Below are 24,819 nucleotides of genomic sequence, written 5' to 3'. Positions count from 1 at the left end.
TGGAAGGGGCCTTCAAAGGTCATCTAGTCCAACCCCCTGCAGTCAGAAGGAACATCTCCTATTAGAGCAGGTTGCTCAGAGCTTCATCCAGTGTGACCTGGATTGGTTCCAACCTGGTCTTGAATGTGTCCAACCTGACCTGAAGGTTGGAGCCAGGTGAGGATTGGTCTCTTCAAGGGACCAAGTGACTAGACAAGAGGAAATGGCCTACAGTTGCTCCAGGGGAGGTTTAGGTTGGACATGAGGAGAAATGTCCTCACCCAAGGGGTTGTCAAGGCCTGGTCCAGGCTGCCCAGGGAGATGGTGGAGTCTCCATCCCTGGTGACATCTAAAAGCTATGGAGATGTGGTGCTGAGGGACACAAGTTGGTGGTGACCTAGCAGTGGTGTGTCAGTGGTTGGACTGCATGACCTTGGAGGTCTTCTCCAACCTTAGTGATTCCATGATTCCAAGAGGGCCAATCCAGAGCCCAAGGTGTCTCCTACGTACGTATCTCGTCAGGTCACTGAGAACCTGGAAGTCTCCCTCCAGCTGAAGCTTCTGCCGCAGAGCATCAATCACTTTGGCTGTGGTCACCACCTTGGAGAGGGTCAAGTAGTTCTCAATCCTCTTCACTGCCTCTGTGACCCAAGCAGCTTCTCCACCCTTCTGCCCTTCACTCTCCTCCATGACCAGAAACTCCTCCAGGAGCTGATCTTTCATGCCCAGCAGCTTCTCAAACTGGCTCTGCACCTCCCCAAGGGTGATGGAGAAGTCTCTGAGGGCCATGTAGGTCCTCTGGAAGTCGGTGATGGCTGGTTTATAGATCTTCTCCTGAACATCTTCTACAGAGAAGACTTGGTCTTCAGGGCTTGTGGCTTTGCCTTGCTCTGCTCTCATCTTCCACAGCCTGAGGAAGCATTGGCTCCTTTCCACCACGGGAAGCTTCTGCATCATCTGGCTGTACTTGGAGAGGACATGGGAGCCCATCTCGCTCCTACCATCGATGGAGAACCTCTGCACCACCATCTGCTCCCTGAAACTTTCGCTGTCCCCGATGCTTTTCTCCATGGCACTTCTGTCCACTAAACAAAGTGGGAACAAGAAGGAGGAACCCATGGCATGGGGCTATCAGCAAAGACAAACCTTGAAGTCAAGAGGGTCCCACCCATGCTGAAAGCCTTTGCTTCAGGAGACATCTCCCCACTCCAGAAGCACAGAAGCAGCTCCATTAGCCCAACCGCTACCTTTGATGATGTCCTCAATGCCACGGCACAGGCGGAGGAAGGAACATCTCTGCTGCTTCTGCTCCTCCAGCTGCTCAAACTCTTGTTGCCTGACCTCTAGCACTGTGGTCATTGATTTGCAGAAAGAGGGATCTGGAGAAGGAAAAAGAGCAAGGAATGAAGAAGAAACCAACAAAAAAATGAAGAAAGTTGATTCTTGGAGCAGACTTTAGAGGAGCTGTCCCCAAAAAGCCACCTAAAAGATCCATAAAGGTCATTCTTGGAGTACTTGTCCTAAACCCACCAAAAAGATCCATAAAGTTCATTTTTGGAGCAGGGTTTGGAGGAGCAACCTGATCTAGTGGAGGATATCCCTGCTTACTGCAGTGGCTTGGACTAGATGCCCTCTGGAGGTCCTTTCCAACCCAAACCATTCCAGGATTGTATGAGTTGCCCTAAAAACCACTAAAAAGATCCATGAAGTTTCCTCTTGGAGCAGAGTTTGAAGGACTTGCCCTCAAACCCACCCAAAAATAACCATAAAGTTCATGCTTGAAGGAGAATTTGGAGAAGATCCACCCAAACCCACTAAAAATATTGTTGAGGTTGCTTCTTGGAGGAGAACTTGGAGAACCTACCATCAAAACCACCCAATATGTCCTTCACGTTCATCCTCACAGCAGAATTTGGAGCTCCTCCTGCCCTGCAAAGCCACCCAGCTTTGAAAACCCACCAGAGATGGAAGGTCTGTCCTTACCACAGGTGCACACCAGGTCCCTAAAGGACTCCTTCTGCTCTAAGATCTCTCTGAGGATGCTGCAGGGAAGGTCCCCCAGGAGAAGAGAGTGTCCCACGAAGCTGGAGAGTGTGAACACCTGCGCCAGGAGGAGCTTGGCGGCGTCACTGATCTGAACTCTGCACATCACCTCCCACTCGTCTGGAAAACAGACCAAGGTTGGGGAAGAGCCAGGAGTGTCCTTCTCCTGTCCTTCTCCTGAAGGCATAACCTGGGGGAGAGCCAGTTGGTGAAGATCTGCAGCCCCACCAGCATGGAGCACAGATGAGTGGTGGCTTTCTAGCTCAACCATCCCAAGTAGCATCTTGGAAAGCATCCAAATTTCCTTTGGGAAACTCAGGTATCTCCTCCTGCCTGAAACAAACCATGGAGACCACCTGGGAAAGCAGGGAAATGACCTAGGACACCAAGAAGACCACGGAAGAAACCATGGGGACCGTCTAGGAAAGCACAGGGACCAGCCAGGAAATTTTGGAGACCACCTAGGAAAACATGGAGACCAACTAGAAAGCCATGAAGAGCAGCTGGAACACCACGGGGACCACCTAAGAAGGCATCGAGACCACCAAAGAAAGCATGGAGACCATGAGATGAAACCAAGACATTCCCCACCCCTGCAATGAAACCAAGATGTTTTCCATCCAAACCAAGACGTTCTCCATCCCTGCAATGAAACTTCCTTTTCCTACCATTTTGGACAAAGAAGAGAATTGTTTTCCCCCTCTCAACTCATGTGCCCAAGAAAACCAGAAGGTCCCTGTGCCCAGACCAAGAGCTTCTCCAAGAAGAGCACCCAGAGGACACTCACGGACAGCAGAGATGAGGTCACAGACCCTGATGCTGAGCAGGTTTGCAAGGACAGGGCCGGTGGTGTCATCAAAGCTGTCCACACTCCTCAGCTTCTTCACCTCCCAGCACATCTTCTCCACCAGGACAGAGAGTACTGAGACTGCCTTTGGTTTCTGGGTCTTGGAGAAGGTGGAGATGAAGGTTTTGAGCAGGGCTTCCTGGAAGGAGGCAAAGTGAGGCCCCTCTGGGGGCTTTGTGGACACCTGGCTTCTTCAAGAAGACCTTTCCCACTTCTCCTAACTCATCCCCTATTGGGACAGGTTGGTTAAGTGAGATCTCGAAGCCTCCAGCAGCCCAAGGGTTGGTGGTGGGTCTCCTACCTCAGATTTGTCAAGGTCTCTGATCCACTGGATGATGTGGCTGGTGAAGCACTGCTCCAGCTCTGTGTCATGATTGTTCTCCTCCTTCAGGAAAGCTTGGTAGAACTCTACCAGGTGCTTCTCAGGGACCTACAGCAAACGGCAGCTGCTGTCTAGGTCCTCACCAACCTGCTTGAGTTCCACCACCACTACCAAAATGGTGACTGGGGCAAAAGCCAGCACGGCAAAGACCAGGAGCATCATCTCCCACCACCTGCAGGGTCTCCAGGACTCACCTTCTGCAGCCAGCTCTCAAACATCTTCAGGATCAAGACCTTCCAATCCCCAGTCCACTCCGTGGAGAGAATCTTCACCGCAAGCAGCTCCTGCCATTGCTGTGGAGGAATAGTCCAACCCTGAGCTGACCTTAAGGCACACCAAGGGTTGTTGGCTAGAGTTGGACTCTGGGTCTCCTCACTCACATCAATGTTGTTCAGGAAGGCTTTCTTCTCCGTGGGCATCTTCTGGAAGGACTTCTCAAGCCATGGCTTGGTGATGTAGGACAGCTGGGAGAAGCTTTCTCCTCTGTTATGCTCCTGGAACTTCTGGAGAAACACCAGAAACACCCAGTCCCCAACTGGTGGGGTTGGAAAGAACCTCTGGAGATCATCCAGTCCAACACACCTTCTCCAGCAGGGTCACCCAGAGCAGGTTGTCCAGGATCACAATGTCCTGGTGAATTTGGAAGCTCTCCAGAGGAGATCCTCAAAGTGGGCCCCTCAAAGTCCAGAAGTTTCTCCTGATGGAACTTTCCAGAGACAACCTGAACCCTCAGGAGAACCTCAAGAGCAGGAGAGGCCTGGTGGTGACCTCAACACTGACCAGGGCTGGTGGTGATCACCCACTGGTAGGGTTGGAAGCGACCTCTGGAGACCATCTGCTCCAGCTCTACCTGCTCCAGCAGGGTCACCCAGACCTCAGGGTCTCAGGTGGGTTTGGAAGCTGTCCAGAGAAGGAGACCCCAGAACCTCTCCGGGCTCCTCAAACTCTGGAAGTGGAACCTCCTAGGTTCCATTTTCTGCCCATTGCTCCTTCTCCTGGCCCTGGCCATCACTGGCCACATCCTCTTGGACCTTCAGATGTTGCTGAGCATTGAGAAGGTCCTTCTCAGGCTGCTCTTCTCCAGCCTCAGCCCCACCAGGGATGCTCCAATCCCCTCATCGCCTTCAGGGACCCTCCCCAGCAGCTCCTTGTCCCTCTTGAACTGAGGAGCCCAGAACTGGTCCCAGAACTGTGTCCTCACCAGGGCAGGGCAGAGGGGCAGGAAAACCTCCTTGGCCCTGACCTGTTGGCCACACTCTTCTTCATGCCCCCCAGGAGACCATTGGCCTTCTTGGCCATGAGGACACCTTGCTGGCTCATGGTCAGCTTGGTGTCCACCAGCTTCTTCTCCATGGAGCTGCTTCCCTGCAGGTCAACTCCAAACCTCTACCAGTCCGTGGGGTGGTTCCTCTCCATGTGCAGGACCCTCCACTTGTCCTGCTTGAACCTCTTGAGGTTCCTTTCCACCCAACCCTGCAGCCTGCCCAAGGTCTCTGAGATGAGGTCATAGAGGAGGGAAGTCTCCAGGTCTTGCTGAAGAGCAGCAGGACCTTCTGGTGGACCAACCACTCCTCCCAGTTCTGGATCAGCAGCAAATTGGCCAAGGCTCCACCCTGTCCCTTCATCAGGGTTGTTGCTGAAGATGTCAACCAGGTCTGGCCCCAGTCCTGACCCCTAAGGATCATCACAAGCTCCAGGCCTCCAGCTAGATCCTGTCCCACTGGTCACAACCCTCTCAGCTCTGTCTTTCAGCCACTTCTCAGGCCACCTCGTGTCCACTCCTCTGACTACCCTTCCTAAGCTTTCCCAGCAGGACCTTATGGGACCAAAGCTGACAAGAGTGACCCAGAAGCTCTTGGTTCTCCTCAGCTACAAGCAGGAGATGACAGAAGCCACCAATCTCATTCTCACCTTACTGGCTGGCAGGATGTCCTCTTGGCCATTAAATAGCTCAAGCATCTTCAGCATGGTCTTGATGGTGTGGAAGGACCTCTGGTCCTTCAAGAATTGTATCAGCAAGAGGTGGATCAAGTTCAGACACTGCAAGATCTCATCCTCCATCGTGGGACTCATTGGTGGCTTTGGAGACCTCGATGAGCACCTGTGGACACGAAGAAGGATTCATCAACTTCATGTGGTTCCTTTTACAGTTGCCACCTGACCACAGCTGCTGTCTGCAGCTGGGAGATGTGGGCAGGTCTGCAGGACCTTGTGGTTCTCCATGCTCTCCAGCCATGGTGGGGTTAAAGACATCTCAAGAGGCAAACCAGGACAGCCACCTTTTTCCTGCTCCACCCACCCCTTCCCAGACCCTTCTTGGAGCTGTCTCCTCTCAAGAAGCTCCAACTCACAAGCTCTGCAGCCAGGTGTCCATCCTGGAGACAATGTTCTCCAAAGCCAGGTTCAAATGCTTCTCCTGCAAAAGAGGAGAGAAAGATGGTGAGGAGCCCTCTGCTCTGACAGCAGAGGACCTTCAATGCTTGTCCTCTTGTCTGGTCCCAGCATTCAGCTCTGACCCCAGGTTTCTACCATGACATCCTTCAGCCCTGCTGAACATCTCTGAAGGAACCAAATCCTTGTCTTGATGCATGGTTAAATAGCCCCATCACACCCCACAGAGCAGACCTCCCACCAACCAGCTGTTCTTACAGTCACTTGCAAGGAGCCTGCTTTGCTGTCTATGATGTGTGTGTGCAAGGCCTCCAGGAGGAGTTTGAGTGGAAGGAGAGTGCCAGGCAAAGCACCCTTGGAAAGTTTCTTCATGCTGACCATCAGCAGCACCTTCTCAGCCAGTGGAGGGCATCTTTCAATCAAGGTCTTGTGAGCAACTATCATCTTCTGGATTTTTCTAGGAGAACAGGTCAAGAACATCAGGTAGACTTTGGAGGACCAAGAGGGATATGTTGCTGGTGTTTGAGATAGCACCATGAGTGACAGACACTGTGGTGACCCACAGCCAGGGTGGCTGAGGGCTGGAAGGAGGAGGCCAGGTTGGACAAGGCTTTGAGGAATATGATGTAGCAGAAGATCACAGAATGGGTTGGGTTGAGGAGAATTAGAATTGAGTTAGGTTGAGTTTGCTTGGGAGAGACCTTCAAAGATCATATGGTCCAGACCCCTGCCACGGACAGGGACACCTTCCCCATTATTTGTAGTGGGCAGGCTGGACAGGGCTTTGATATGACCTAGTGGAAGATCACAGAATGGATTGGATTGGGTTGGGCTGAGTTGGGTTGGGTTTGGATTGAGTTGGCTTCAGTTGAGTTGAGTTGGGGTTGGGGTTGGGTTGTGCTGGGTTTGGGTTGGCTGGAGTTGAGTTGGGTTGAATTGAGTTGGGTTGGGGTTGGCTGCATTGGATTGGGCTGGGTTGAGTTAGATTGGGTTGAAAGTGGCCTTCAAAGACCATCTTGTCCAACCCCCAGGGCAGGGGACATGCCAAGGAGAAGGGGCTTGGGAAGCCACCAAGCAGAAAGAATGAAGAGTTGATGACCCTGATCCTACTCCAGCCTTTCAGACCCACCTTTGCTTCTCTTTGTCTTGCCTGAGGTAGATGAAGACTTGCTGTGGAAGGTGTCTTAGGGGAAGGGGGTCCTCTCCTGGCTCCTCCTTCATGGCATAGAGCAGTGGGACCAACCAGATCCACAAGGTGCCCTGAGTGGTGCTGTGACACATCTTCTTCAGAGCTGGAAAGTACTTGCTGAAAAAAGAAAGGTGCAGAGAAGTCCAACCAACCCCTGGGATGCTGGTGGGACACATGTCCCAACATGGCATGGAGTATTCTCCAAGAGTTCACAGCAGGGTTCATCCTGCCTGGAAAGAGCTTGGATGGACCCCTCCATAGGCCAGCCAGTATCAGAGGTGTTGGATGCTCTTCAAGGTGTCCAGAGAACTCAGGATGGAGTCACCAGGTTGGAAACCACCACCTTGGAGTTAGGAAGCTTGGAGGACCCTTGGGACAGCACATGGCACCCAAAGTGCTGTGTGGGGACAACCAAGCTGAGGCCTGGACTTCTAATGGTGGTGTTGCTCCAGAAGAGAAGGTGGAGGCCAATGGGATGAGGGTCACCAAGATCAAGTGCTGGGTCCTACACTTGGGTCACACCAGCTCCCCATGCGTGGGGCAGACTGGCTGGAAAGTAACTGGCATGAAGGACCTGGTGGCCAAGGTGGCCACCAACATCTTGGCTTGCACCAGCCACAGTGTGGCCAGAGGGCCAGAACTGTCTACCTGTACTGGGCATTGGTGAGGCCACACCTTGAGTCCTGGGTTCAATTTTGGGCCTGGTTGGATGAGGCCTTCAGCAACCTGATCTGGTGGGAGGCGGCCATGGCCACGGCAGGGGCTTGGCACTGGATGGTCTTTAAGGTCTTCTCCAACCCAAACCATTCTGTGAATCTATGAAAGTTCTAGAGAACTTCTGAGGAGAAACTGAGAGACCTGGGGTTGTTTGGGCTGGAGAAAAGGTGGCTGGGGGGAGACCTTCTGGCATTCTACTTCTCCTAGAAAGGAGGCTGGAGCTGGGGAGTCAAAGTCTTCTCCCAAGTGATGGGACAACAGGAAATGGCCTCAAGTTGCCTCAGGAGAGGTTTAGGTTGGACATGAGGAGAAATGTCCTCACCCAAAGGGTTGGCCAGGCCAGGCCCAGGCTGCCCAGGACAGTGGTGGAGTCCCCATGCCCAGAGAGCTTTCAAAACCATGGAGATGTGGTGCTGAGGGCCATGGTCTGACCAGGCAGTGCTGGGTCAGTGGTTGGACTGGATGGCTTTGGAGGACTTCTCCAGCACAATCCATTCCACACCAGCTCTAAGTTACCTTTTTTCTCTCAGTGCCTTATATTTGTCCTCAGTAAAGCTGAGGGCCTGGAGGTCATCTTCAGCCTCAGTGATGGAGGCTGGTGAGAGGCTGATCTCAAAGCCAATGGAGATGTGGAAAGCAAACAGGATCTTGAGAAGTTCTTGCTCCTTCCACTTGGGACACTTGATGATCCCTTGTAGGAAGTTCCTGATACTGTTCCTCACCTAGAGAAGAAGGAGGAGGAGAGGACATTTCACCAGGCTGGCCAAGAAGGAGCTTGTTGGCTTGAGCTTGACCATCAAGATCAACCTCCAAACCAACAGCTGAGTTTGGACTCATCCAGCAAGCCTGGTGGGAGAAGCTGCTGGTCCTGGTGCCTTGTGGCCATCCAGCAAGGTCCTACATGGCTTCATCTCTCCAATGTCCAAGTCATCCCCAAAACCTGGAATGCTTTTGGTGGGAGAAGGCCTTTGAGGTCACTGAGGCCAAGAGTTGTCCCAGCACTGTCAGGTCACCATCAAGACCCCAGCATCTCTAGGCCAGTCACTTGAGAGTACTCTGGAGGAGAACTTGGAGGGGTCAGCTGATAACAACCTGGTCCTGCAGGAGGTGTCCCTGAGAGTTGGAACTGGATGATCTTCAAGGTCCCTTCCAACCCAGCCCATTCTGTGAATCTATGAAACCAGGTCCCTCAGCACCACATCTCCACAGCTTTGAAACCCCTCCAGGAGTGCTTTCCACCACTGCCCTGGGCAGCCTGCACAACCTTTTGGGTGAGAATATTTCTCCTCATGTGCAACTTAAACCTCTCCTGAGGCAACCTGAGGACATTTCCTCTTGTCCCATCACTTGGGAGAAGGCTTTGATCCCCACCTAGCTCCAGCCTCCTTTCTAGGAGAGGTGGAAAGCCAGGAGGTCTCCCCTCAGCCACCTTTTCTCCAGCCCAGACAAGCCCAGGTCCCTGAGCTGCTCCTCAGAAGTTCTCTAGAACCACCATTTCCTCCTCTGCCTCCTCCTCTTCTTCACCCTTCTTTGGACACCCTCCACCATCTCAATGTCCTTCCTGGAGTGCAGGACCTCCCCTAGGCACCTCTCCAAGGGTTTTGGTGGCCTCTCACCTCCTCCATGTTGTCGTAGAACTCATTTTTTTCTCCTCTGTCCATGTCCCAGAGACAGATCCTGGTGCTGGCCCTGAAGCCCTCAAGTCTCCTCTCCATCTCCTCAAGGGAGCTCCAGGAGATGGGGCGAGCCAAGAGCTCACGCTCCAGATGCTCCATCTGGGCCTTGTAACGTGAGCCCTTGGAGGGCAAGAAGGTCTCAAGCAGGGGGAAGCTGCTGCTGGCGAAGCTGCTGCTGGTGAAGCTGCACTCAATGTGCTCAAAGAAGGTCCAGGTTCCTGGGGCCAAAAAAGGGAATTTAGGGACAAAGTGGAGACACCAATGCTGGAGAACCTCAGAATAAACCAGGGTTGAACATGGATCAGCCTCCCACCAGCAGTGATAGTCCACTCTGGTCCAACATCTTCATCAGTGACCTGGATGATGGGGCTGAGTGGACTCTGGGCCAGTTTGTTGATGACATCAAACTGGGAGGAGTGGTTGGTCCACCAGAAGGTCCTGCTGCTCTTCAGCAAGACCTGGAGACTTCCCTCCTCTATGACCTCATCTCAGAGACCTTGGGCAGGCTGCAGGGTTGGGTGGAAAGGAACCTCAAGAGGTTCAAGCAGGACAAGTGGAGGGTCCTGCACATGGAGAGGAACCACCCCACGGACTGGTAGAGGTTTGGAGTTGACCTGCAGGGAAGCAGCTCCATGGAGAAGAAGCTGGTGGACACCAAGCTGACCATGAGCCAGCAAGGTGTCCTCATGGCCAAGAAGGCCAATGGTCTCCTGGGGGGCATGAAGAAGAGTGTGGCCAACAGGTCAGGGCCAAGGAGGTTCTCCTGCCCCTCTGCCCTGCCCTGGTGAGGACACAGTTCTGGGACCAGTTCTGGGCTCCTCAGTTCAAGAGGGACAAGGAGCTGCTGGGGAGGGTCCCTGAAGGCGATGAGGGGATTGGAGCATCCCTGGTGGGGCTGAGGCTGGAGAAGAGCAGCCTGAGAAGGACCTTCTCAATGCTCAGCAACATCTGAAGGTCCAAGAGGATGTGGCCAGTGATGGCCAGGGCCAGGAGAAGGAGCAATGGGCAGAAAATGGAACCTAGGAGGTTCCACTTCCAGAGTTTGAGGAGCCCGGAGAGGTTCTGGGGTCTCCTTCTCTGGACAGCTTCCAAACCCACCTGAGACCCTGAGGTCTGGGTGACCCTGCTGGAGCAGGTAGAGCTGGAGCAGATGGTCTCCAGAGGTCGCTTCCAACCCTACCAGTGGGTGATCACCACCAGCCCTGGTCAGTGTTGAGGTCACCACCAGGCCTTACCATCTGCTTTGATCTCCTCTGGGGGTACTGCCATGACACGATAGAAAGGACCTCTCCTGCTCTTGAGGTTCTCCTGAGGGTTCAGGTTGTCTCCAGACAGTTCCTCCAGCTGGCAGCTTCTCTGCTGGCCGTGGAGCTCCCGGAGGTTGATGATGGCATATCTGTAGAGGATGGGAGGCCCTTGCAGCTGGGCCAAGGGGATCCTGGCGCTGCCCAGCATCACTTTGTCTCTGGAAGGAAAGAAGAAGCTTTGTTGAGGCTGACCACCAAAGTCAACCTTCAATCCAGCTCTCAAGGTGTGCTTCGTCCAACAAGACATTGCTGGCCCTCAAAACCTCATGGAGATGGTCTCCAGCTATGCCAAACAACCAGAGGGACTAACAAAACCACCACCCTTGGATCTTCACTTGGGAGAGCCACCACCATGCTCTCCAGCTCCTCCAGGACATCTCCACTTGGAGGTTCACCTCTAGGAGGACCTCCAAGAGAGGTTCCTCAGCCCAAAGCTGCAGATCCCCAAGGACAGCCCCAACAGCAACATCTCCTCAGCTTAAGTCCCACCAGGGCTGGGGTTACTTTTTCTCCTTCATCCTGGCAAACTCCTGGCAGGTCCCAGGTCCCTTGTAGATGACAACACAGATCTCGGAGCCTGCCTCCAGGCTGGGAGCTTTGGAGAGGACAGCCACAAACTCCAGGGTCATGGTGGCTTGGGCTGGTTGAGGTCCACCAAAGAGGTAGGGGTTGGTCTGGCAGCTGTTGGAAGAAGAGGTGGTGAGTCCCCATTGTGTCCTTCTGCCACCAACCCCACCAGCAGCTGCCCCCCACTCACAGCCATTCCAGGGGAGTCCTGGCCGTGGTTGCCACCAGCTGTGTGTCACTTGGCACCCTGTGGAGGACCTCTTGGTTGCTCTGAGGTGTTTGGAGAAGACCTCAGAACCAGCAGCCACCAATCAGTGGTGGAGAGAAGATGAGGAAGGACCTCCTGGAGGTCTCAGCACCAGCCAGGGTTGGGAGGTGGGGGAAGAAGAGACCTAATGATGTCCAAGGTGCTTCTCCTCCCACCACAGCCACTTCCCCCAGGGAGCTGCTGGAGCTCCAGCTCTCCAGGTCCAACCCCAAAAGCCTCCAGAGATGACCTCCCACCATGCAACCAACCTGGTGGAAGGTCCTGGGCCTTCTCTGATGTGGTCATCTGCAAGCAAGGAGAAAGTTTGGGTCAGCACTCCAGAGAAGGTGACGAACCAAGGTAGAAATGGAGGTCCACCATGAAGAAGGAGGTTCCTTGCAGCTTGGCCATGGTCTTCCTGGGAGAAGAACCTCAACCCCCACCAAGACTGAGACCTTCAGTGTCCTCCCAAGCTCCAGCAGTGCTCTGGGGACAGGGATGGGGAGGCCAGGCCAGCTGGTGGCAGGGTCCGTTGTGTCTTCTTCTCCCTGGGCAGGTCCCAGGGGAAGCCCAGGAGGCCTCTGGGTATGGTGTCACCAAGAGCCTCCACCACCCAACCAGCCCTGGGCACTCAACAGGACTCATGGGCAGAAAAGACCAAGGAAAAGCCCTCACAGGTACCTGCATGGGTGAGGTTCTCCTGGCTGGTCATCTCCACCCTCCAGAAGTGACCTTGGACCTTCTCCTGGAGAAAGGGAAGCTGGCAAGAGGAAGCTCAGAAGGTGAGAGGACCAGAGAGACAAAGGGGTAGGCAAAGTTCTTCTTCTGCCCCTTCGCACCCAGAGAGCATGGAGCTCCAGACTCCAGCCCACCAACATTCACCTGCCATGGAAACCTCAACCCTTGGCCTCCAAGAGCTTGGGCCCTGAACTTCAAGCAGTGGTGGACTCACCAAAGTCCTCTGAGGCTTCTGCTCCCAGGTGGCCAAAAGTCCTGCTGGGTGGACACCAGTGTCCAGCTCACTGTCAGTCACCGGGGTGCAGCCCAGGAGGCTCTCGTGGAGCTGGACCTGAGCTTGTGGGGGAACAGCAGGAGGCTGAGAAGGAGAACAAAAGGACCAGGAGTCACCAGATCCTCTGGAGACCCTTTGGAGCTGTCTGAGAGCTTCTGGAGAACCTTTGGAGCCACCTCAGAGCTTCTGGAGACCCTTTGGAGCCACCTCCAAAAGGCTTTGATGTGGCCAGGGGGAGGAGGAGGAGCTTCCAGTACAGCCCCAGTGCTCCCAGTTCTGCTCTCTGGGTCCTCCCAGTGCCAGTCCACTGCTGTTCCACTCCCTGGTTACTCCCAGTATTCCCAGTATGGCCCCAGTGCTCCCAGTGTGACTCTCCTGGTCCTCCCAGTGCTCCCAGTACTGCCCAGTGTTCCCAATGCCATTCTCTTTGTCTGTCCAGTGCTCCCAGTGCCACTCCAGTGCCCTCAGTATCATCCTCAGTCTCCACCTATTGCTCCCAGCATGGCCTCAGTGATTCCAGTATGACTGTCTAGGTCCTCCCAATACTCCTACCCAGTATGACTCTCTGGGTATTCCCAGTGCCACTCCAGTACTTCCAGTGCCACTCTTTGGCTCCTCCCAGCAATACTCCAGTGCTCCCAGTATCTATTCTTCCAGCCAGTACCACCAGTGCCATCCCAGTGCATCCCAGTAGCACTCCAAGGACCTACCCAGTACTCCTAGTATGACTCTGGGTTGTCCCAGTCCTCCCAGTATTGCCCCAGTGCTGCTTTCTGCATCTTCCCAGTGCTCCCAGTCTAATGCTCCCAGTTCCACTCTCTTGCCACTCCCAGTATTGCTCCCACTAGGACTCTCTAGGTCCACCCAGTGCTCCCAGTGCCAGCCCAGTGCTGCCCCAGTGCTCGCACTGGGGGAGGCTCCCTGGCTCCTCCAAGAGCATTCAGGAGCATCTGGGGGCTCCAACCACCATCTGGGGATATTTTAAGCTCATAAAGACCAATTTAGGAACATTTTGGACTCAAAGCCACTAATCTGGGGACATCCTGGGCTCAAACCACCCACAGCATCCTGCTGGCCAAGTGGGAGAGTGTGGATTTGCTGGGTGGATGTTCAGTGGATAAGGGATGGGATGGGTGGTTGCATCCAGAGGGTGCTGCTCAAGGGCTTGAAGTGCAGCTGGAGAGCAGTGCCAGGGCTGTCCCTCAGGGGTCCATGCTGGGACCTGTGCTGCTTGATAGCTTCACCAGTGCTACATGCAGTGGGATCGAGGCCCAGCAGCAGTGTGCAGGTGGCACCAAGCTGAGTGGTGCTGTCCATGTGCCAGAGGGACAGGAGGGCATCCAGAGGGACCTGGGCAAGCTGCAGAGGTGATGCCCAGGTGAACCTCCTGAGGTTCAACAAGAACAAGTGCAGGTCCTGCACCTGGGCTGGAACAATCCTCACTGTCAGTACAGGCTGGGGGAGGAGGTGATGGAAAGCAGCCCTGAGGAGAAGGACTTGGGGGTGCTGGTGGGGGAGAAGCTGGACAGGAGCAGGCAGGGGGAGCTGGCAGCACAGAAGGCCAAGGGCAGCCTGGGCTGCATCCAAAGCACCATTGCCAGAGACCCAGAGAGGGGATTCTGACACTTGGTGTCTCTGAGGTCTCTGGTGAGACCTCACCTGGAGCACTGTGTCCAGCTCTGGAGACCTCAACACAGGAGGCACATGGACCTGGTGGAGAGGGTCCAGAGGAGGCCACAAAAATGATCAGGGGGTTGGAGCAGCTGTGCTATGAGGACAGGCTGGGGGAGCTGGGGGTGTTCAGCCTGGAGAGGAGAAGCCTCCAGGGACACCTGAAGGGGCTACAGGGAGGCCGCAGAGGGACTGCTCCCGAAGGCCTGCAGGGACAGGACCTGGGGCAATGGCTTCAAAGAGCAGGTTGAGATTGGATGTGAGGAACAAGTTGTGCACCAGGAGGCTGTGGAACACTGGAACAGGCTGCCCAGGGAGGTGCTCGGGGCCACCCCAGGGGATATCCAAGGGGAGGCTGCACAGGGCCCTGGGCAACCTGCTGCGGCTGAGGATGTCCCTGCTGCCGGCAGGGCTTGGGCTGGGTGCGCTGCGGAGCTCCCTTCTGGCACACAACATTCTATGATTCTGTGGTTCAGGAACATTTCTGGGCTCAAAAATACAAATTAAGGAGACTTTGGGATATTTTTGGCTAAAAAACCCTTATTTAGGTACATTTGGGGCTCAAAATAACAAATTCAGAAACATTTTGGGCTAAACAAAAAAGAATTAGGAAAATGCTGGGCTCATGCCCACCAATGTGGGCACATTTTGTGCTCCATTTTGTGGGACCAGCTCAGCTGCACTCAGGGACCAGTTTGTCCCCTCCCCCCCCCGACCCTGTTGAGCACTTCTGGGAAAATCGATTGGAAAGTGAAAGTCAAAGGGATGGGGGGAGGGGGAGGGGACAATGTCCAGGCATGGCCCAGATTACAGCCTGGGAGCACTGGGGGGCACTGGGGTTAATGGGGAGGCTGGGGCTTAACAGCACCAATTTAGGGACCTTTTTGGGCTGAACACCAGCAGTTTAGGGACATTTTAGGCTCAAAACCACCAATTCAGGGAACTTCATGGCAACCTCACAACCACCCCCACCCCCCACCCCCCCCCAACATTCAGGAACCTTTGGGACTCTGAAATTCCTCTTTAGAGGCTTTTGGGGACAGAAACCTCAGTTTAGGGACATTTTGTACACAAAAACCACAATGTGTGGATGATTTGTGCTCAGAAATCCCAAGTAGAGACTCAAAGCCAGTTCAGTCCTGTTTGAACTGGTTAAGGCACCCTCACACCCAGTGAACGCCCAGTTCAACCCCCCTCCATCCCAGTTCAGTCCCAGTTAGCCCAGTTCAACCCCCCTCCATCCCAGTTCAGTCCCAGTTAGCCCAGTTCAATCCCCCTCCAACCCAGTTCAGTCCCAGTTAGCCCAGTTCAACCCCCCTCCATCCCAGTTCAGTCCCAGTTAGCCCAGTTCAACCCCCCTCCATCCCAGTTCAGTCCCAGTTAGCCCAATTCAACCCCCCTCCATCCCAGTTCAGTCCCAGTTAGCCCAGTTCAATCCCCCTCCATCCCAGTTCAGTCCCAGTTAGCCCAGTTCAACCCCCCTCCATCCCAGTTCAGTCCCAGTTAGCCCAGTTCAACCCCCCTCCATCCCAGTTCAGTCCCAGTTAGCCCAGTTCAACCCCCCTCCATCCCAGTTCAGTCCCACTTTGTCCCCTGGTGCCACTCACTTCAGCCTCCAGCTGGGGATGGACCTCAGGCTGTCCCCACTGCCTCTTCCCAGTCCAGCTCCAGTTCACCTCAGTCAGGGACCAGCTCAGCTGCACTCAGGGACCAGTTTGCTCAGTCCCCTCCCCCACCCCCCCCCCCCCCCCCCCCCCCCCCCGCCACTTCCTTCCCCTTTTTTGAGCATTTCTCAGAAGAACGATTGGGAAGGGAAAGTGAAAGTGATGGGGGAGGGGAGCAAAGTCTGGGCATCACCCAAGAAACAGACCGAGAGCACTGGGGGGGCAATGGGGGGGCACTGGGAGTGCTGAAGGGAGCCAAGAAGAGATCTGGAAGCTCGGGGGGGCAGGGAACTGGGAGTGCTGGAAAGAGCCAGCGAGTCTTAATGGGAGCACTGGGATGGCACTGGGAGTAGTGGGGACATTTGGGCTCAAAGGCAGCAACTCAGGAACACTTTGGGCTCAACACCACCAATTTGGGGGCATTTGGGACTCAAAGAGCAGTTCAGGGAACTTCTGGGCTCAGAAATTCCCCTGGGGGAGTTTTCAGGACTGAAAGCTCAGCTTAGGGAAGTCAAAAACATCAAACCACCAATCTGGGGACCCTTGGGCTCAGAAATCCCAAGTAGAGACTCAAAGCCAGTTCAGTCCTGTTTGAACTGGTTAAGGCACCCTCACACCCAGCACAACCTCCTTTAGCCCAGTTCAGTCCCCCTCCCTCCCAGCTCAGTCCCAGTTAGCCCAGCTCAGTCCCCCTCCATCCCAGCTCAGTCCCAGTTAGCCCAGTTCAGTCCCCCTCCATCCCAGCTCAGTCCCAGTTAGCCCAGTTCAGTCCCCCTCCCTCCCAGCTCAGTCCCAGTTAGCCCAGTTCAGTCCCCCTCCCTCCCAGCTCACCTCCTGGCCTGCAGCAACAGACCTCCTGCCAGTGCGGCTGTGCTGCTGAGGCAGCCTGGGGCAGCAGCACCTGGGGAACGATCAGCTCTTATCTAAACTGAAAAGCAGTCAGATATTTCACCTTTGGCATGGCAAAATCAACTTCATTAGGTGCACTTTGGAATCTTGAAGGGAATCACAGAGACACAAAGAGCTCCTTCGGGCTCATGACAGGAACCTCAGGCACTCAGAGGAGACTGAAGAAACTGCTCAAGAAGTCAGAAGCAAAACAGAAAGTTCCTTGAGGTACTAATGGGTCTCACTGAGGCTTTTTACTGCCAAAGCCGCCTCAGGGACTGATTAGAGCAGCTCATTGGAGGCCATGACTGCAGGGAGACAAAGGCAAAGTGCAGGGCAGCAAAACCTGGGTTTGGTTTACAGAGCACAAAGGCCAAGCCCTGAGCAGAGGCCCTGGACAGGCAGATCCTGTCCTCACGTGTGGGTCAAGGTTCTTCAGGGGCAGTGGGGTATGGGGTTTGTGATGCTGAGTGAAGGGCAATAGGAGAACAGTCCCAGGGCTTCCTGGGGAAGTGCAAGGAGGCACTGAGGCCCTGCCAGTGCCTTAGGACAATGTCTCCTCACAGGCCTGGGTGGCAGATGGTTGTCATAGCCAAGGGGCACAGCCTTGGGTTCTCTTGATCACTCCCAGCACTGGCAGTGCCCTTTGCCATCTCCACCACAGACTGCCCTACACTGTCCCATAGCTGCTTCTGCTTCCCTGCAGGCTCTAGACCGACCCTCATCTCACTTCCCCACCTTGGCATTTCCAGACCTTCCCTGACACCTGTCCACACTCACACTCTGCTCCTTGGAACACAAAGAGATGAGCTGAGCTCAGACTCCTTCTGAGGAACTTCTCCTACCACAGCACTCCCCTTTGAGAGAGCTTTCTTGCTCCTCATGTCCAGTCCCCACCTGCCAAGCTGCACCATGTGGCAGTGGTCCTCTCTCCTGCTGCTTCCTATCTCCAAGCAAAGCTCCATCTGGGAAGCACCCTTCAAGCAGGCACCCACCCATCAGCCTTCCTGTGGCCTTTCAGCTGAGCAGGCAGAAGTGGCCTCACCAGGAGCTCCCAAGGCTGCTGGCCTTGCAGCTTCTCAGACAGACACCACCGAGCCCTGTGCCTGCTGCTGTCCCATCAGGTACTCAGGCACCAGAGACCTGGCAACCAATACCTGAGCCCCTTCCTGCAGTGAGGCCAGGTCCCTCGGCAGAGGGCACCTCACAGTCACCGTGCCAGCCAGGTGCCTTCTGCTGGCCTGGCAGAGATGCTGTCAGATGGCAACTTGAAAGCTCATCTGCCAGCCAGGAGCTGCCCTATCAGCTCCTGCAGGCAGAACTGACCTCACAGTCTCTTTCCCAGCCCTGCTCCTGCTGGTGGCCAATCCCCTCCCGAGGCAGAAGTCACCTCACTGACCCTTCACAGTCATTGGCTTCCTAGTGACCTGTGAGTCCCTGAGACACAACTGACCACGTGATCCCACACCCAACCCTCACCCTCAAAGGCTCACAGGATGTTAGGGCTTGGAAGGGGCCTCCGAAGATCATCGAGACCAACCCCCCTGCCACAGGAGGACCACGGGAACACATCCAGATGGGTCTTGAAAGCCTCCAGAGAAGAAGACCCCACAACCTCTCTGGGTGGCCTGTTCCAGTGCTCTGGGACCCTCACAGTGAAGAAGTTCCTCCTCACACGGTGAAGAAGTTCCTCCTCATGTTGAGCTGGAACCTCCTGTGCTGCAGTTTATATCCACTGCCCCTTGTCCTATCACAGGGTGCAGCTGAGCAGAGCCTGTCCCTGTCCCCTCCCTCCTGACCCCCAGCCCTCAGATACTTAGAAACATTTATTAAATCCCCTCTCAGTCTTCTCTTCTCCAGACTGAACAGCCCCAGGGCTCTCAGCCTCTCCTCATAGGGCACATGCTCCAGTCCTTTAATCACCCTTGTGGCTCTCCCTTGGACTCTCTCCAGCAGATCCCTGTCCCTCTGGAACTGGGGAGCCCAGACCTGGATGCAATATTCCAGGTGAGGTCTCAACAGGGCAGAGCAGAGGGGGAGGAGAACCTCCCTGGATCTGCTGCACACACTCCTCCTAATGCAACCCAGGATCCCATTGGCCTTCTTGGCCCCCAGGGCACATTGCTGTCCTATGCAGAACTTGCTGCCCACCAGCACTCCCAGGTCCTTCTCCACAGGGCTGGTCTCCAGCAGATCCCCTCCCAGCCTGTACTACTGCAGTTTATTCTTCCTTCACAGGTGCAGGTCTCTGCACTTGGCCTTGTTGAGCCTCATCAGGTTTCTCTCTGCCCAGCTCTCAGTCTGTCCAGGTCTCTGAATGGCCTCACAGCCTTCAGGTGTCTCAGCCAAGCCTCCCAGTTTGGTATCCTCAGCAACTTTGCTGAGCAGACTCTGTCTGTCTGTCTGCCCCCTCATCAGCATCATCGGTGAAGATGTGGAACAGGACCAGACCTAGCACTGATCCCTGGGGGACTCCACTGGTCACAGCTCTCCAGCTGGGCTTGGCACCATTCACCAACACCCTTTGGGCTCTATTTTGTAACCAGTTCCTGATCCATCTCACTGTCTGCTCTTCTGTTCCACACCTCCTGAGCTTACTCACAAGGATGGTATGGGAGACAGTGCCAAAAGCCTTACTAAGATCAAGGTAGACTACCCTCCTTGAGGCCAGACCCTGAGCAGATCAAAGTTTCATCAAACCCATCTGGTAGATTTCCTGCCAAGGATTTGAGTGGAGAAACCTTCCTCAGAGGAGCTGCTGGATCTGTCCTGGTGATTTGTGGAAGGGGTCCCTGCACATCATCCTGTCCGATGACCCCGCTCAAGGCAGGGTGAAGCAGATGGAGTCTCTCAAAGGCTCTGCCCAGTTTGGCCTCATCCCCAAAGGAGCTGCACAGACCCTGGGTCAGATGGTGCAGGGAGCTGATGAAGACATTGCACAGTGCTGGCCCAAGGGCTTGCCCTGAGGGGGATGTCACCAGGAAGCATCTGTCAGGAGGACTCTAAGCTGGCGACATTTGAGCTTGATCTAACAGCTGGCTTCCCATCCACCACCTCATCCATTTCTTCAGTATGGCTTTAAAGATACAATGGGAGACCATATCAAAGCTCTGGCTAAGGGGCAGGGACAAAACTTCCCCTTCTTTCCCCTAACCATATGGGTTCAGCAATCCCTCTCTTGAGCTGCAAGAGCCTGCAAATGGCTGCAGGGACTGGTGAGAGTGACCAGACCGGAACTTGCCCCATCCTCCTTCTTGGCCTTCCTGAGGATGCCTTTTCCAAGGACCCAGAACCTCTCTGATGGCTCTGTACACATTTCAGGGCACAGTCCAGGAAGGATGATGTGAGCAGACAGGAACTGTTGCAAGGAGCTTGACAAAGACACTTGAGATCAGTCTGGCTGGGGCAGAGTTTGTGCTGCACTCACACACAGAAAGGTCAGGGCTCTGTCAGGTGTCCTCATCTGAACTGGCCTCATGGACTCCTGATTCACCCTGGGATGTTTAGAGAATCTTTCCCCATCACTCACACAGGCCCTGCACTGCAGCAGTCACAGGGTCTCCCTGGCCTCCTGCTGCCCCTGCCAGAGGCTGGGAGGCTCCTCCAACCTCCGGTGCCTTGGCTGTTGGTGTTTGTGCTCACTCAGGTTCCCCTCACCCCACACACGATGCCCCTGCCGACATCTCACCTGCACAATGCAAACAGGCACTGCTGGCCTCCCATGGAGGGACAAAGAACCTATCCAAGCTGGGGTGTGGGGCCAGTGCTGGAAGTGGTGGGTGTGAGAGACTAGCCCAGGATGACTGCCCTGGGACAGCTTCCCCAGGGTGTGCAGCGAGCACAGGCACAGGTCAGACCCTGCTCTGATGCTCTTCAGGTCTCTTGCAGGAGACACACTGCTGTGTGCCCCATCCCTGCACGCTCACACACTTCAGCCCTTTCCCTGGTGTGGGACAATTCCTTGGCCATGCTCTTGAGGGAAACTTTAGATGAAGACCTAAGCCTCCAGACACTGCCCTGAGCAGATCACCTCTCTTTGTGGAACTGCTCTTGGGGGCCAGCTCAGTCACAGAAGTGCTCATGGCCTGTCCCTGTGTGAGAGTCTAAATTCCTTGTATGACTCAACAAAGATAAAATCACTTGCTGCTTGCCCAGACAGTACCAATCCTGGATGCAAATCACCTTGCGATTGCATCGTGATAACACTGGACTGCAGCTGGCCTATAACAATGACCCAAGGACCCAGCCATCACGCCTTCAAGACAGCTATCAGATACCCCCAGGAAGGGAGGGTGATGAGTCAATGGACTCTCCACCTGTCTCCTGATGTGTGATAAGTGGGTAGGCAGGGAGATGGAGAGGAAGGAGGCGGAGCCCCCCCCCCCCAATCCAGACCACTGTCCAAACTCACATGAATACACAAAAAGACTTCCTGGGGAACAATATCTGGATACTTATGATTTCCTGGCTCCTGAATTCCTGAGGGACAATGCTTGGACACATACCTAAGGACTAAAAACTGTATAAAAGACTTGACCACTACTGGCTCAGGAGGAAGAAAAACACAAAGAAAAACGCAGAAGAAGAAGCATGCCGCTGAGGAGGAAGGAAAAGCCCGCGACAATGCTGCTCTGGAGAAAAGAGGCCGTGGAGCCTGGGACAAGCAGACTGAACCCTCTCTCCGTGTCCTAAGTCCCGTCTACTGCAACTCATGGAGCTGACCCAGGCTGCCCAGTGGACTTATCTCTTCTCCAGCCAAAGCCTCAGCACCCTTTCTCTACAAACCCAGCATCTCCTGCAGCACCTTTCCTCCACAGACTCAAACTGCCTTGGGGGGGGTGAGGGGTGTGGTAATATAATTCCTTTCCTCTTCTCTCTCTCTCTCTTCTCTCTCTCCCTCTCTATCTTCTCCCTCTCCCCTTCTTATTTCCATTTTCTCTATGTAATAAATAGTCTAGCTGTTGATATTTTGGCCTCGCTTTTGCCTTTAATTTCACAACACAGGAATATTCAAAAGAACTCAGTCTCCTTCCGTCTCCGGACCGAGACATTTAATTGGCGTAGTCGGCAGGATTCCCGTGCAGTGAAAGTATCACAGCAAAACTCCTGTATTTCTGAGCACCCCGAGAGGTGTGTGTGTGTCTGAGACGTACTCTGAGTACGAAGTGAGTGCGGAGTCCAGATTCGCGTTTTCACTCTCCCGCGAGGGAAGTGGCCGGAGAAGGACGAAGCGAAATTTTCAGAGAGACTGTGTGGGAGTTCTCGAAAGCTTTAAATGTGTGTGCTCTCGCGAGGAAGGTTATCCGGGGTACAAATGTTGATTTTATAATGTGGCTTCCTCGAGAATCCTCTCTACCCTGCTTTACATGTGTGTGCTTTCCCAGGGAAGACTAACTGGGGTACAAACGCTGATTTTATAGTGTGGCCTCCCCGAGGATTCTCAGTACCCTGTTTTGGGAAACCCAATTTTGGTGCTATTTGTAAAGTGTGTATTGTCTCAGGGATAGTGTGGCTTTCCCGAGAAGCCCAGTATTGAAGCAAAAGTTGAGTAACTTCTGCTGGTGTGTGTTCTCTCCGAGAAGCAGAGTGACTCTTCCTTAAGAATCACAGGCTTCTTGTCCTGGTGCAGCAGAAAATTTGAGGTACAAAAGCTGAGAAGCTTTTGCAAGTGTGGGCTCTCTCAGGGAAATTGTGTTAACCTCCTTGAGAAGCCCAGGTTGGTTGGTTGTTTTTTTTCTTGTGTGTGACCTCTCCTGAAAAATCTATTGTGCATTTTTCCTGGAGAAGATTATTTTGGAGTAAGCTTTTAAAGGTGTACGTTTTCCAGGGAATATTTTGTTGGTACAAACAGTGTTTTTGATCTGACTCCCTGTGAAACTTAGTGCCCTATTAAGAAATGCTTTGTGAAACAAAAGAGATGGCCCGGAGTGAGAGGCTTTTTAACCTTTTAGAAGCTCACGGTGCCCGCCCATCTGTACAGGTACTTGACTGGGCCCGTGAAAATTGGCGTAATTTCCAGAGTGTGGCTGATAGAATTGTGGCTCTGCAGAAAGATGCAAGAGCAAAAGCCGGAAAAGGCAAAGGTTTTATCTGTGCGGTTTTAGGCGCCTGTTTAGTTGCTTCAGTGAAGGAGAAAGAGGAATGACATCAGCGAGACAATACAACTATCTCCTCTTTGCAGGACTTAGTTTCGTCACTACAAAGCCCTGTTGCCACTTTGAAAGACGTAGTGGCAGACCTTAAAATTCAATTGGAAAAGGAGAGGAGGCAAAATTCGTATTTGGACTCAAGACAGGGTGTGAATTGTGATAGAGTGGGATGTACATCCTGATTGGTTTTGTCCATCTGATTAGTTTTGTCCATAAAACCTTGCTCTGTGTGCATGGGCCCGCCCACGGGGCGGGACCAAGGCTGTCATCTGGGGAACAGCTGAGGAGGACTGCCGATCTTCACCAACAGGAGGCAGGGGAGACCTAGAAGAGACTGAATACACATGCGCAGAGTAGAGCCACGAAGTTTCGAGAAGGAGGGCGTCAATCAAGAGGAGAAAGGTTATAAAGGGGGACGGGAACTCGACGTAAGTGCGGCAGTTGCGGAGCGGAGACTCCCCTGTCGTCCAGCGCTGTGTTTGCTCCTGCCTTGCTACTTAATAAATTGTCAAAATTTTCTATTCGGTGATGTATTTTGTTTAATAAAATTCTATAACAAATTTGGTGCCGTGACTCGGATGCAACTTAAGTGGTTGGGCTTGTGACCATTCCAAGGAGGCGCCCCACTTGATTTTTTTTAGTGGCCTTGGTGGTCCAATCTCACCCTGGTTGTACCGACGAACCTAAATTCAAGGTACAGGAGCAAAGGGAAGCCGGCAGACCCTATAAACTTTGTGCACAAAGGTCCGGACGAAGACGCGGGATGCGTGAGTAATTGCGGGAACCGTTCGGTCTGGGTCAGGGATCCTGGAGTTGCAGTGACTGTGTGAGTGTGAGAGGGGAACCGGCAGCTCGGATTCCCCAAGCGAGTGTGGACCCTCAGTAGTGCGGTTCTCATTGCTCGCGAGAGCGTGAGCCACGAAACAGGGGAAGCGACTGAACATCGATTGATTGAGGGGTACTCCAGAAGAGGGGACAAGGGAGAAGCAAGTCCTTAACCCTTATAGAACTTCCCCCGATACCCGGGGACAGTCCGTTAGGATTCATGTTGGAAAATTGGGGACATTACCCAAATATTAAAAACAAGACGAAGGAAAAAATTATTCACTACTGTGCGGTTATTTGGGGAGGGAAAGAAATCTCCCCAAATGTTTTGTGGCCAATGTTTGGGTCATCGGAAGACTGGGTGAAGCTGAGACTTAATCTGTGGGTGAATGATAAAACTCAGGTAAATCAGGAGGTGAGAGATTAAACATAGAAAGGAGGAGGAGGAGTCATTAATTCTTCCTCCCCCAAATAACCCCCCCCAGCTTGGTTCTCCTTAAACCCCTTCCAAGCGCCTCTCCTGTGGGCCTCACCGCGGCCATCGCCGCTTTAAGAGCGTTCCGGCGCCCGCCCCCTCCCCCTCAGACACCTTTAAGACGGGACGAGGAGAGTCAGCGCAGGCAGGCTAGGATAATGGTAGCGGTGATTAAGGAGGCTGAAAAGGCTGGAGCTTCTTACAGGACGAGATCGGGTGGGGGACAAAGGCGGGGAAAGGAAATGTCGGCAGAAAGGAGAGAAGTTAGTGTGTGTTATTACTGTGGGGAAAAAGGACATGAAAAAGAGTTTCAGGAAGATTAGAGGGGTCAGGGGCTCTATTTGCTGGGGACCCAGAGACATCAGGAGCCCTTGATAAAATTGAAGATCGGTCCCCAGCAACAGGAGGTTGAGTTCTTAGTGGACACCGGGGCTGAAAGATCAACTGTGCAAAAATTACCAAAAGGGAGTAAGGAAGGGGCTCAAGTAGTGGGAGCTAAGGGCAAACCCTTTATGGTCTCAGGAATAAAGGATGTGTTAATAGATAGGAGTAGGAAACATTTTGCTAGTTCCAGAAGCGGATTTTAATCTGCTAGGTAGAGATTTAATTATTGAGTTAGGTATTAAGATAGAGGTAGTGAATAAGGAAATAAAGATTAGACTTTGCCCCTTAAGGGTGGAGGATGAGGCAAGGATTAACCCAGAGGTCTGGTACACCCCTGAAAGTGTTGGAAAATTGCTGTAAAGCAATACCCTGTTTCCCCTGAGGGAAAGAACCATTGCTCGTTTTC

The 24,819-nt window shown here is 53.7% G+C and overlaps 1 protein-coding gene across 1 annotated transcript; it reads right to left on the bottom strand.

Moving 5' to 3' along the window:
* Nucleotides 1–42: 42 nt before the first annotated feature.
* LOC128899116 (uncharacterized) lies at nucleotides 43–23,673 on the bottom strand. Its single transcript, XM_054177360.1, has 21 exons — nucleotides 23,428–23,673; nucleotides 22,540–22,623; nucleotides 12,298–12,441; nucleotides 12,027–12,105; nucleotides 11,615–11,651; nucleotides 11,036–11,212; nucleotides 10,460–10,689; nucleotides 9,390–9,442; nucleotides 9,165–9,344; nucleotides 8,065–8,270; nucleotides 6,772–6,948; nucleotides 5,901–6,099; nucleotides 5,603–5,667; nucleotides 5,163–5,352; nucleotides 3,446–3,754; nucleotides 3,171–3,299; nucleotides 2,771–3,008; nucleotides 1,963–2,142; nucleotides 1,227–1,358; nucleotides 431–1,064; nucleotides 43–58 (listed from the first exon to the last, which is right to left on the bottom strand). Exons 1-21 carry the CDS (start codon nucleotides 23,671–23,673, stop codon nucleotides 43–45), a joined length of 3,705 nt encoding a protein of 1,234 aa, XP_054033335.1.
* Between the last annotated feature and the right edge of the window lie 1,146 nt (nucleotides 23,674–24,819).

Source organism: Dryobates pubescens, chromosome 40 (assembly GCF_014839835.1).
Source record: "Dryobates pubescens isolate bDryPub1 chromosome 40, bDryPub1.pri, whole genome shotgun sequence".
In the NCBI taxonomy this organism is placed as follows: domain Eukaryota; kingdom Metazoa; phylum Chordata; class Aves; order Piciformes; family Picidae; genus Dryobates; species Dryobates pubescens.
This window is presented reverse-complemented; position numbering and strand designations above follow the sequence as displayed.

What these genes read in the sequence shown, in the direction of transcription:
- LOC128899116 (XM_054177360.1), bottom strand. Translation starts at nt 23,673, where the DNA reads ATGTTCAGTCGCTTCCCCTGTTTCGTGGCTCACGCTCTCGCGAGCAAT. An exon ending in AGAAGCCTCAGAGGACTTTG is followed by an intron (nt 12,106 to 12,297) that starts GTGAGTCCACCA and finishes TCCTCTTGCCAG; the next exon opens with CTTCCCTTTCTCCAGGAGAA. An exon ending in TCTACGACAACATGGAGGAG is followed by an intron (nt 8,271 to 9,164) that starts GTGAGAGGCCAC and finishes CTTCTTCTCTAG; the next exon opens with GTGAGGAACAGTATCAGGAA.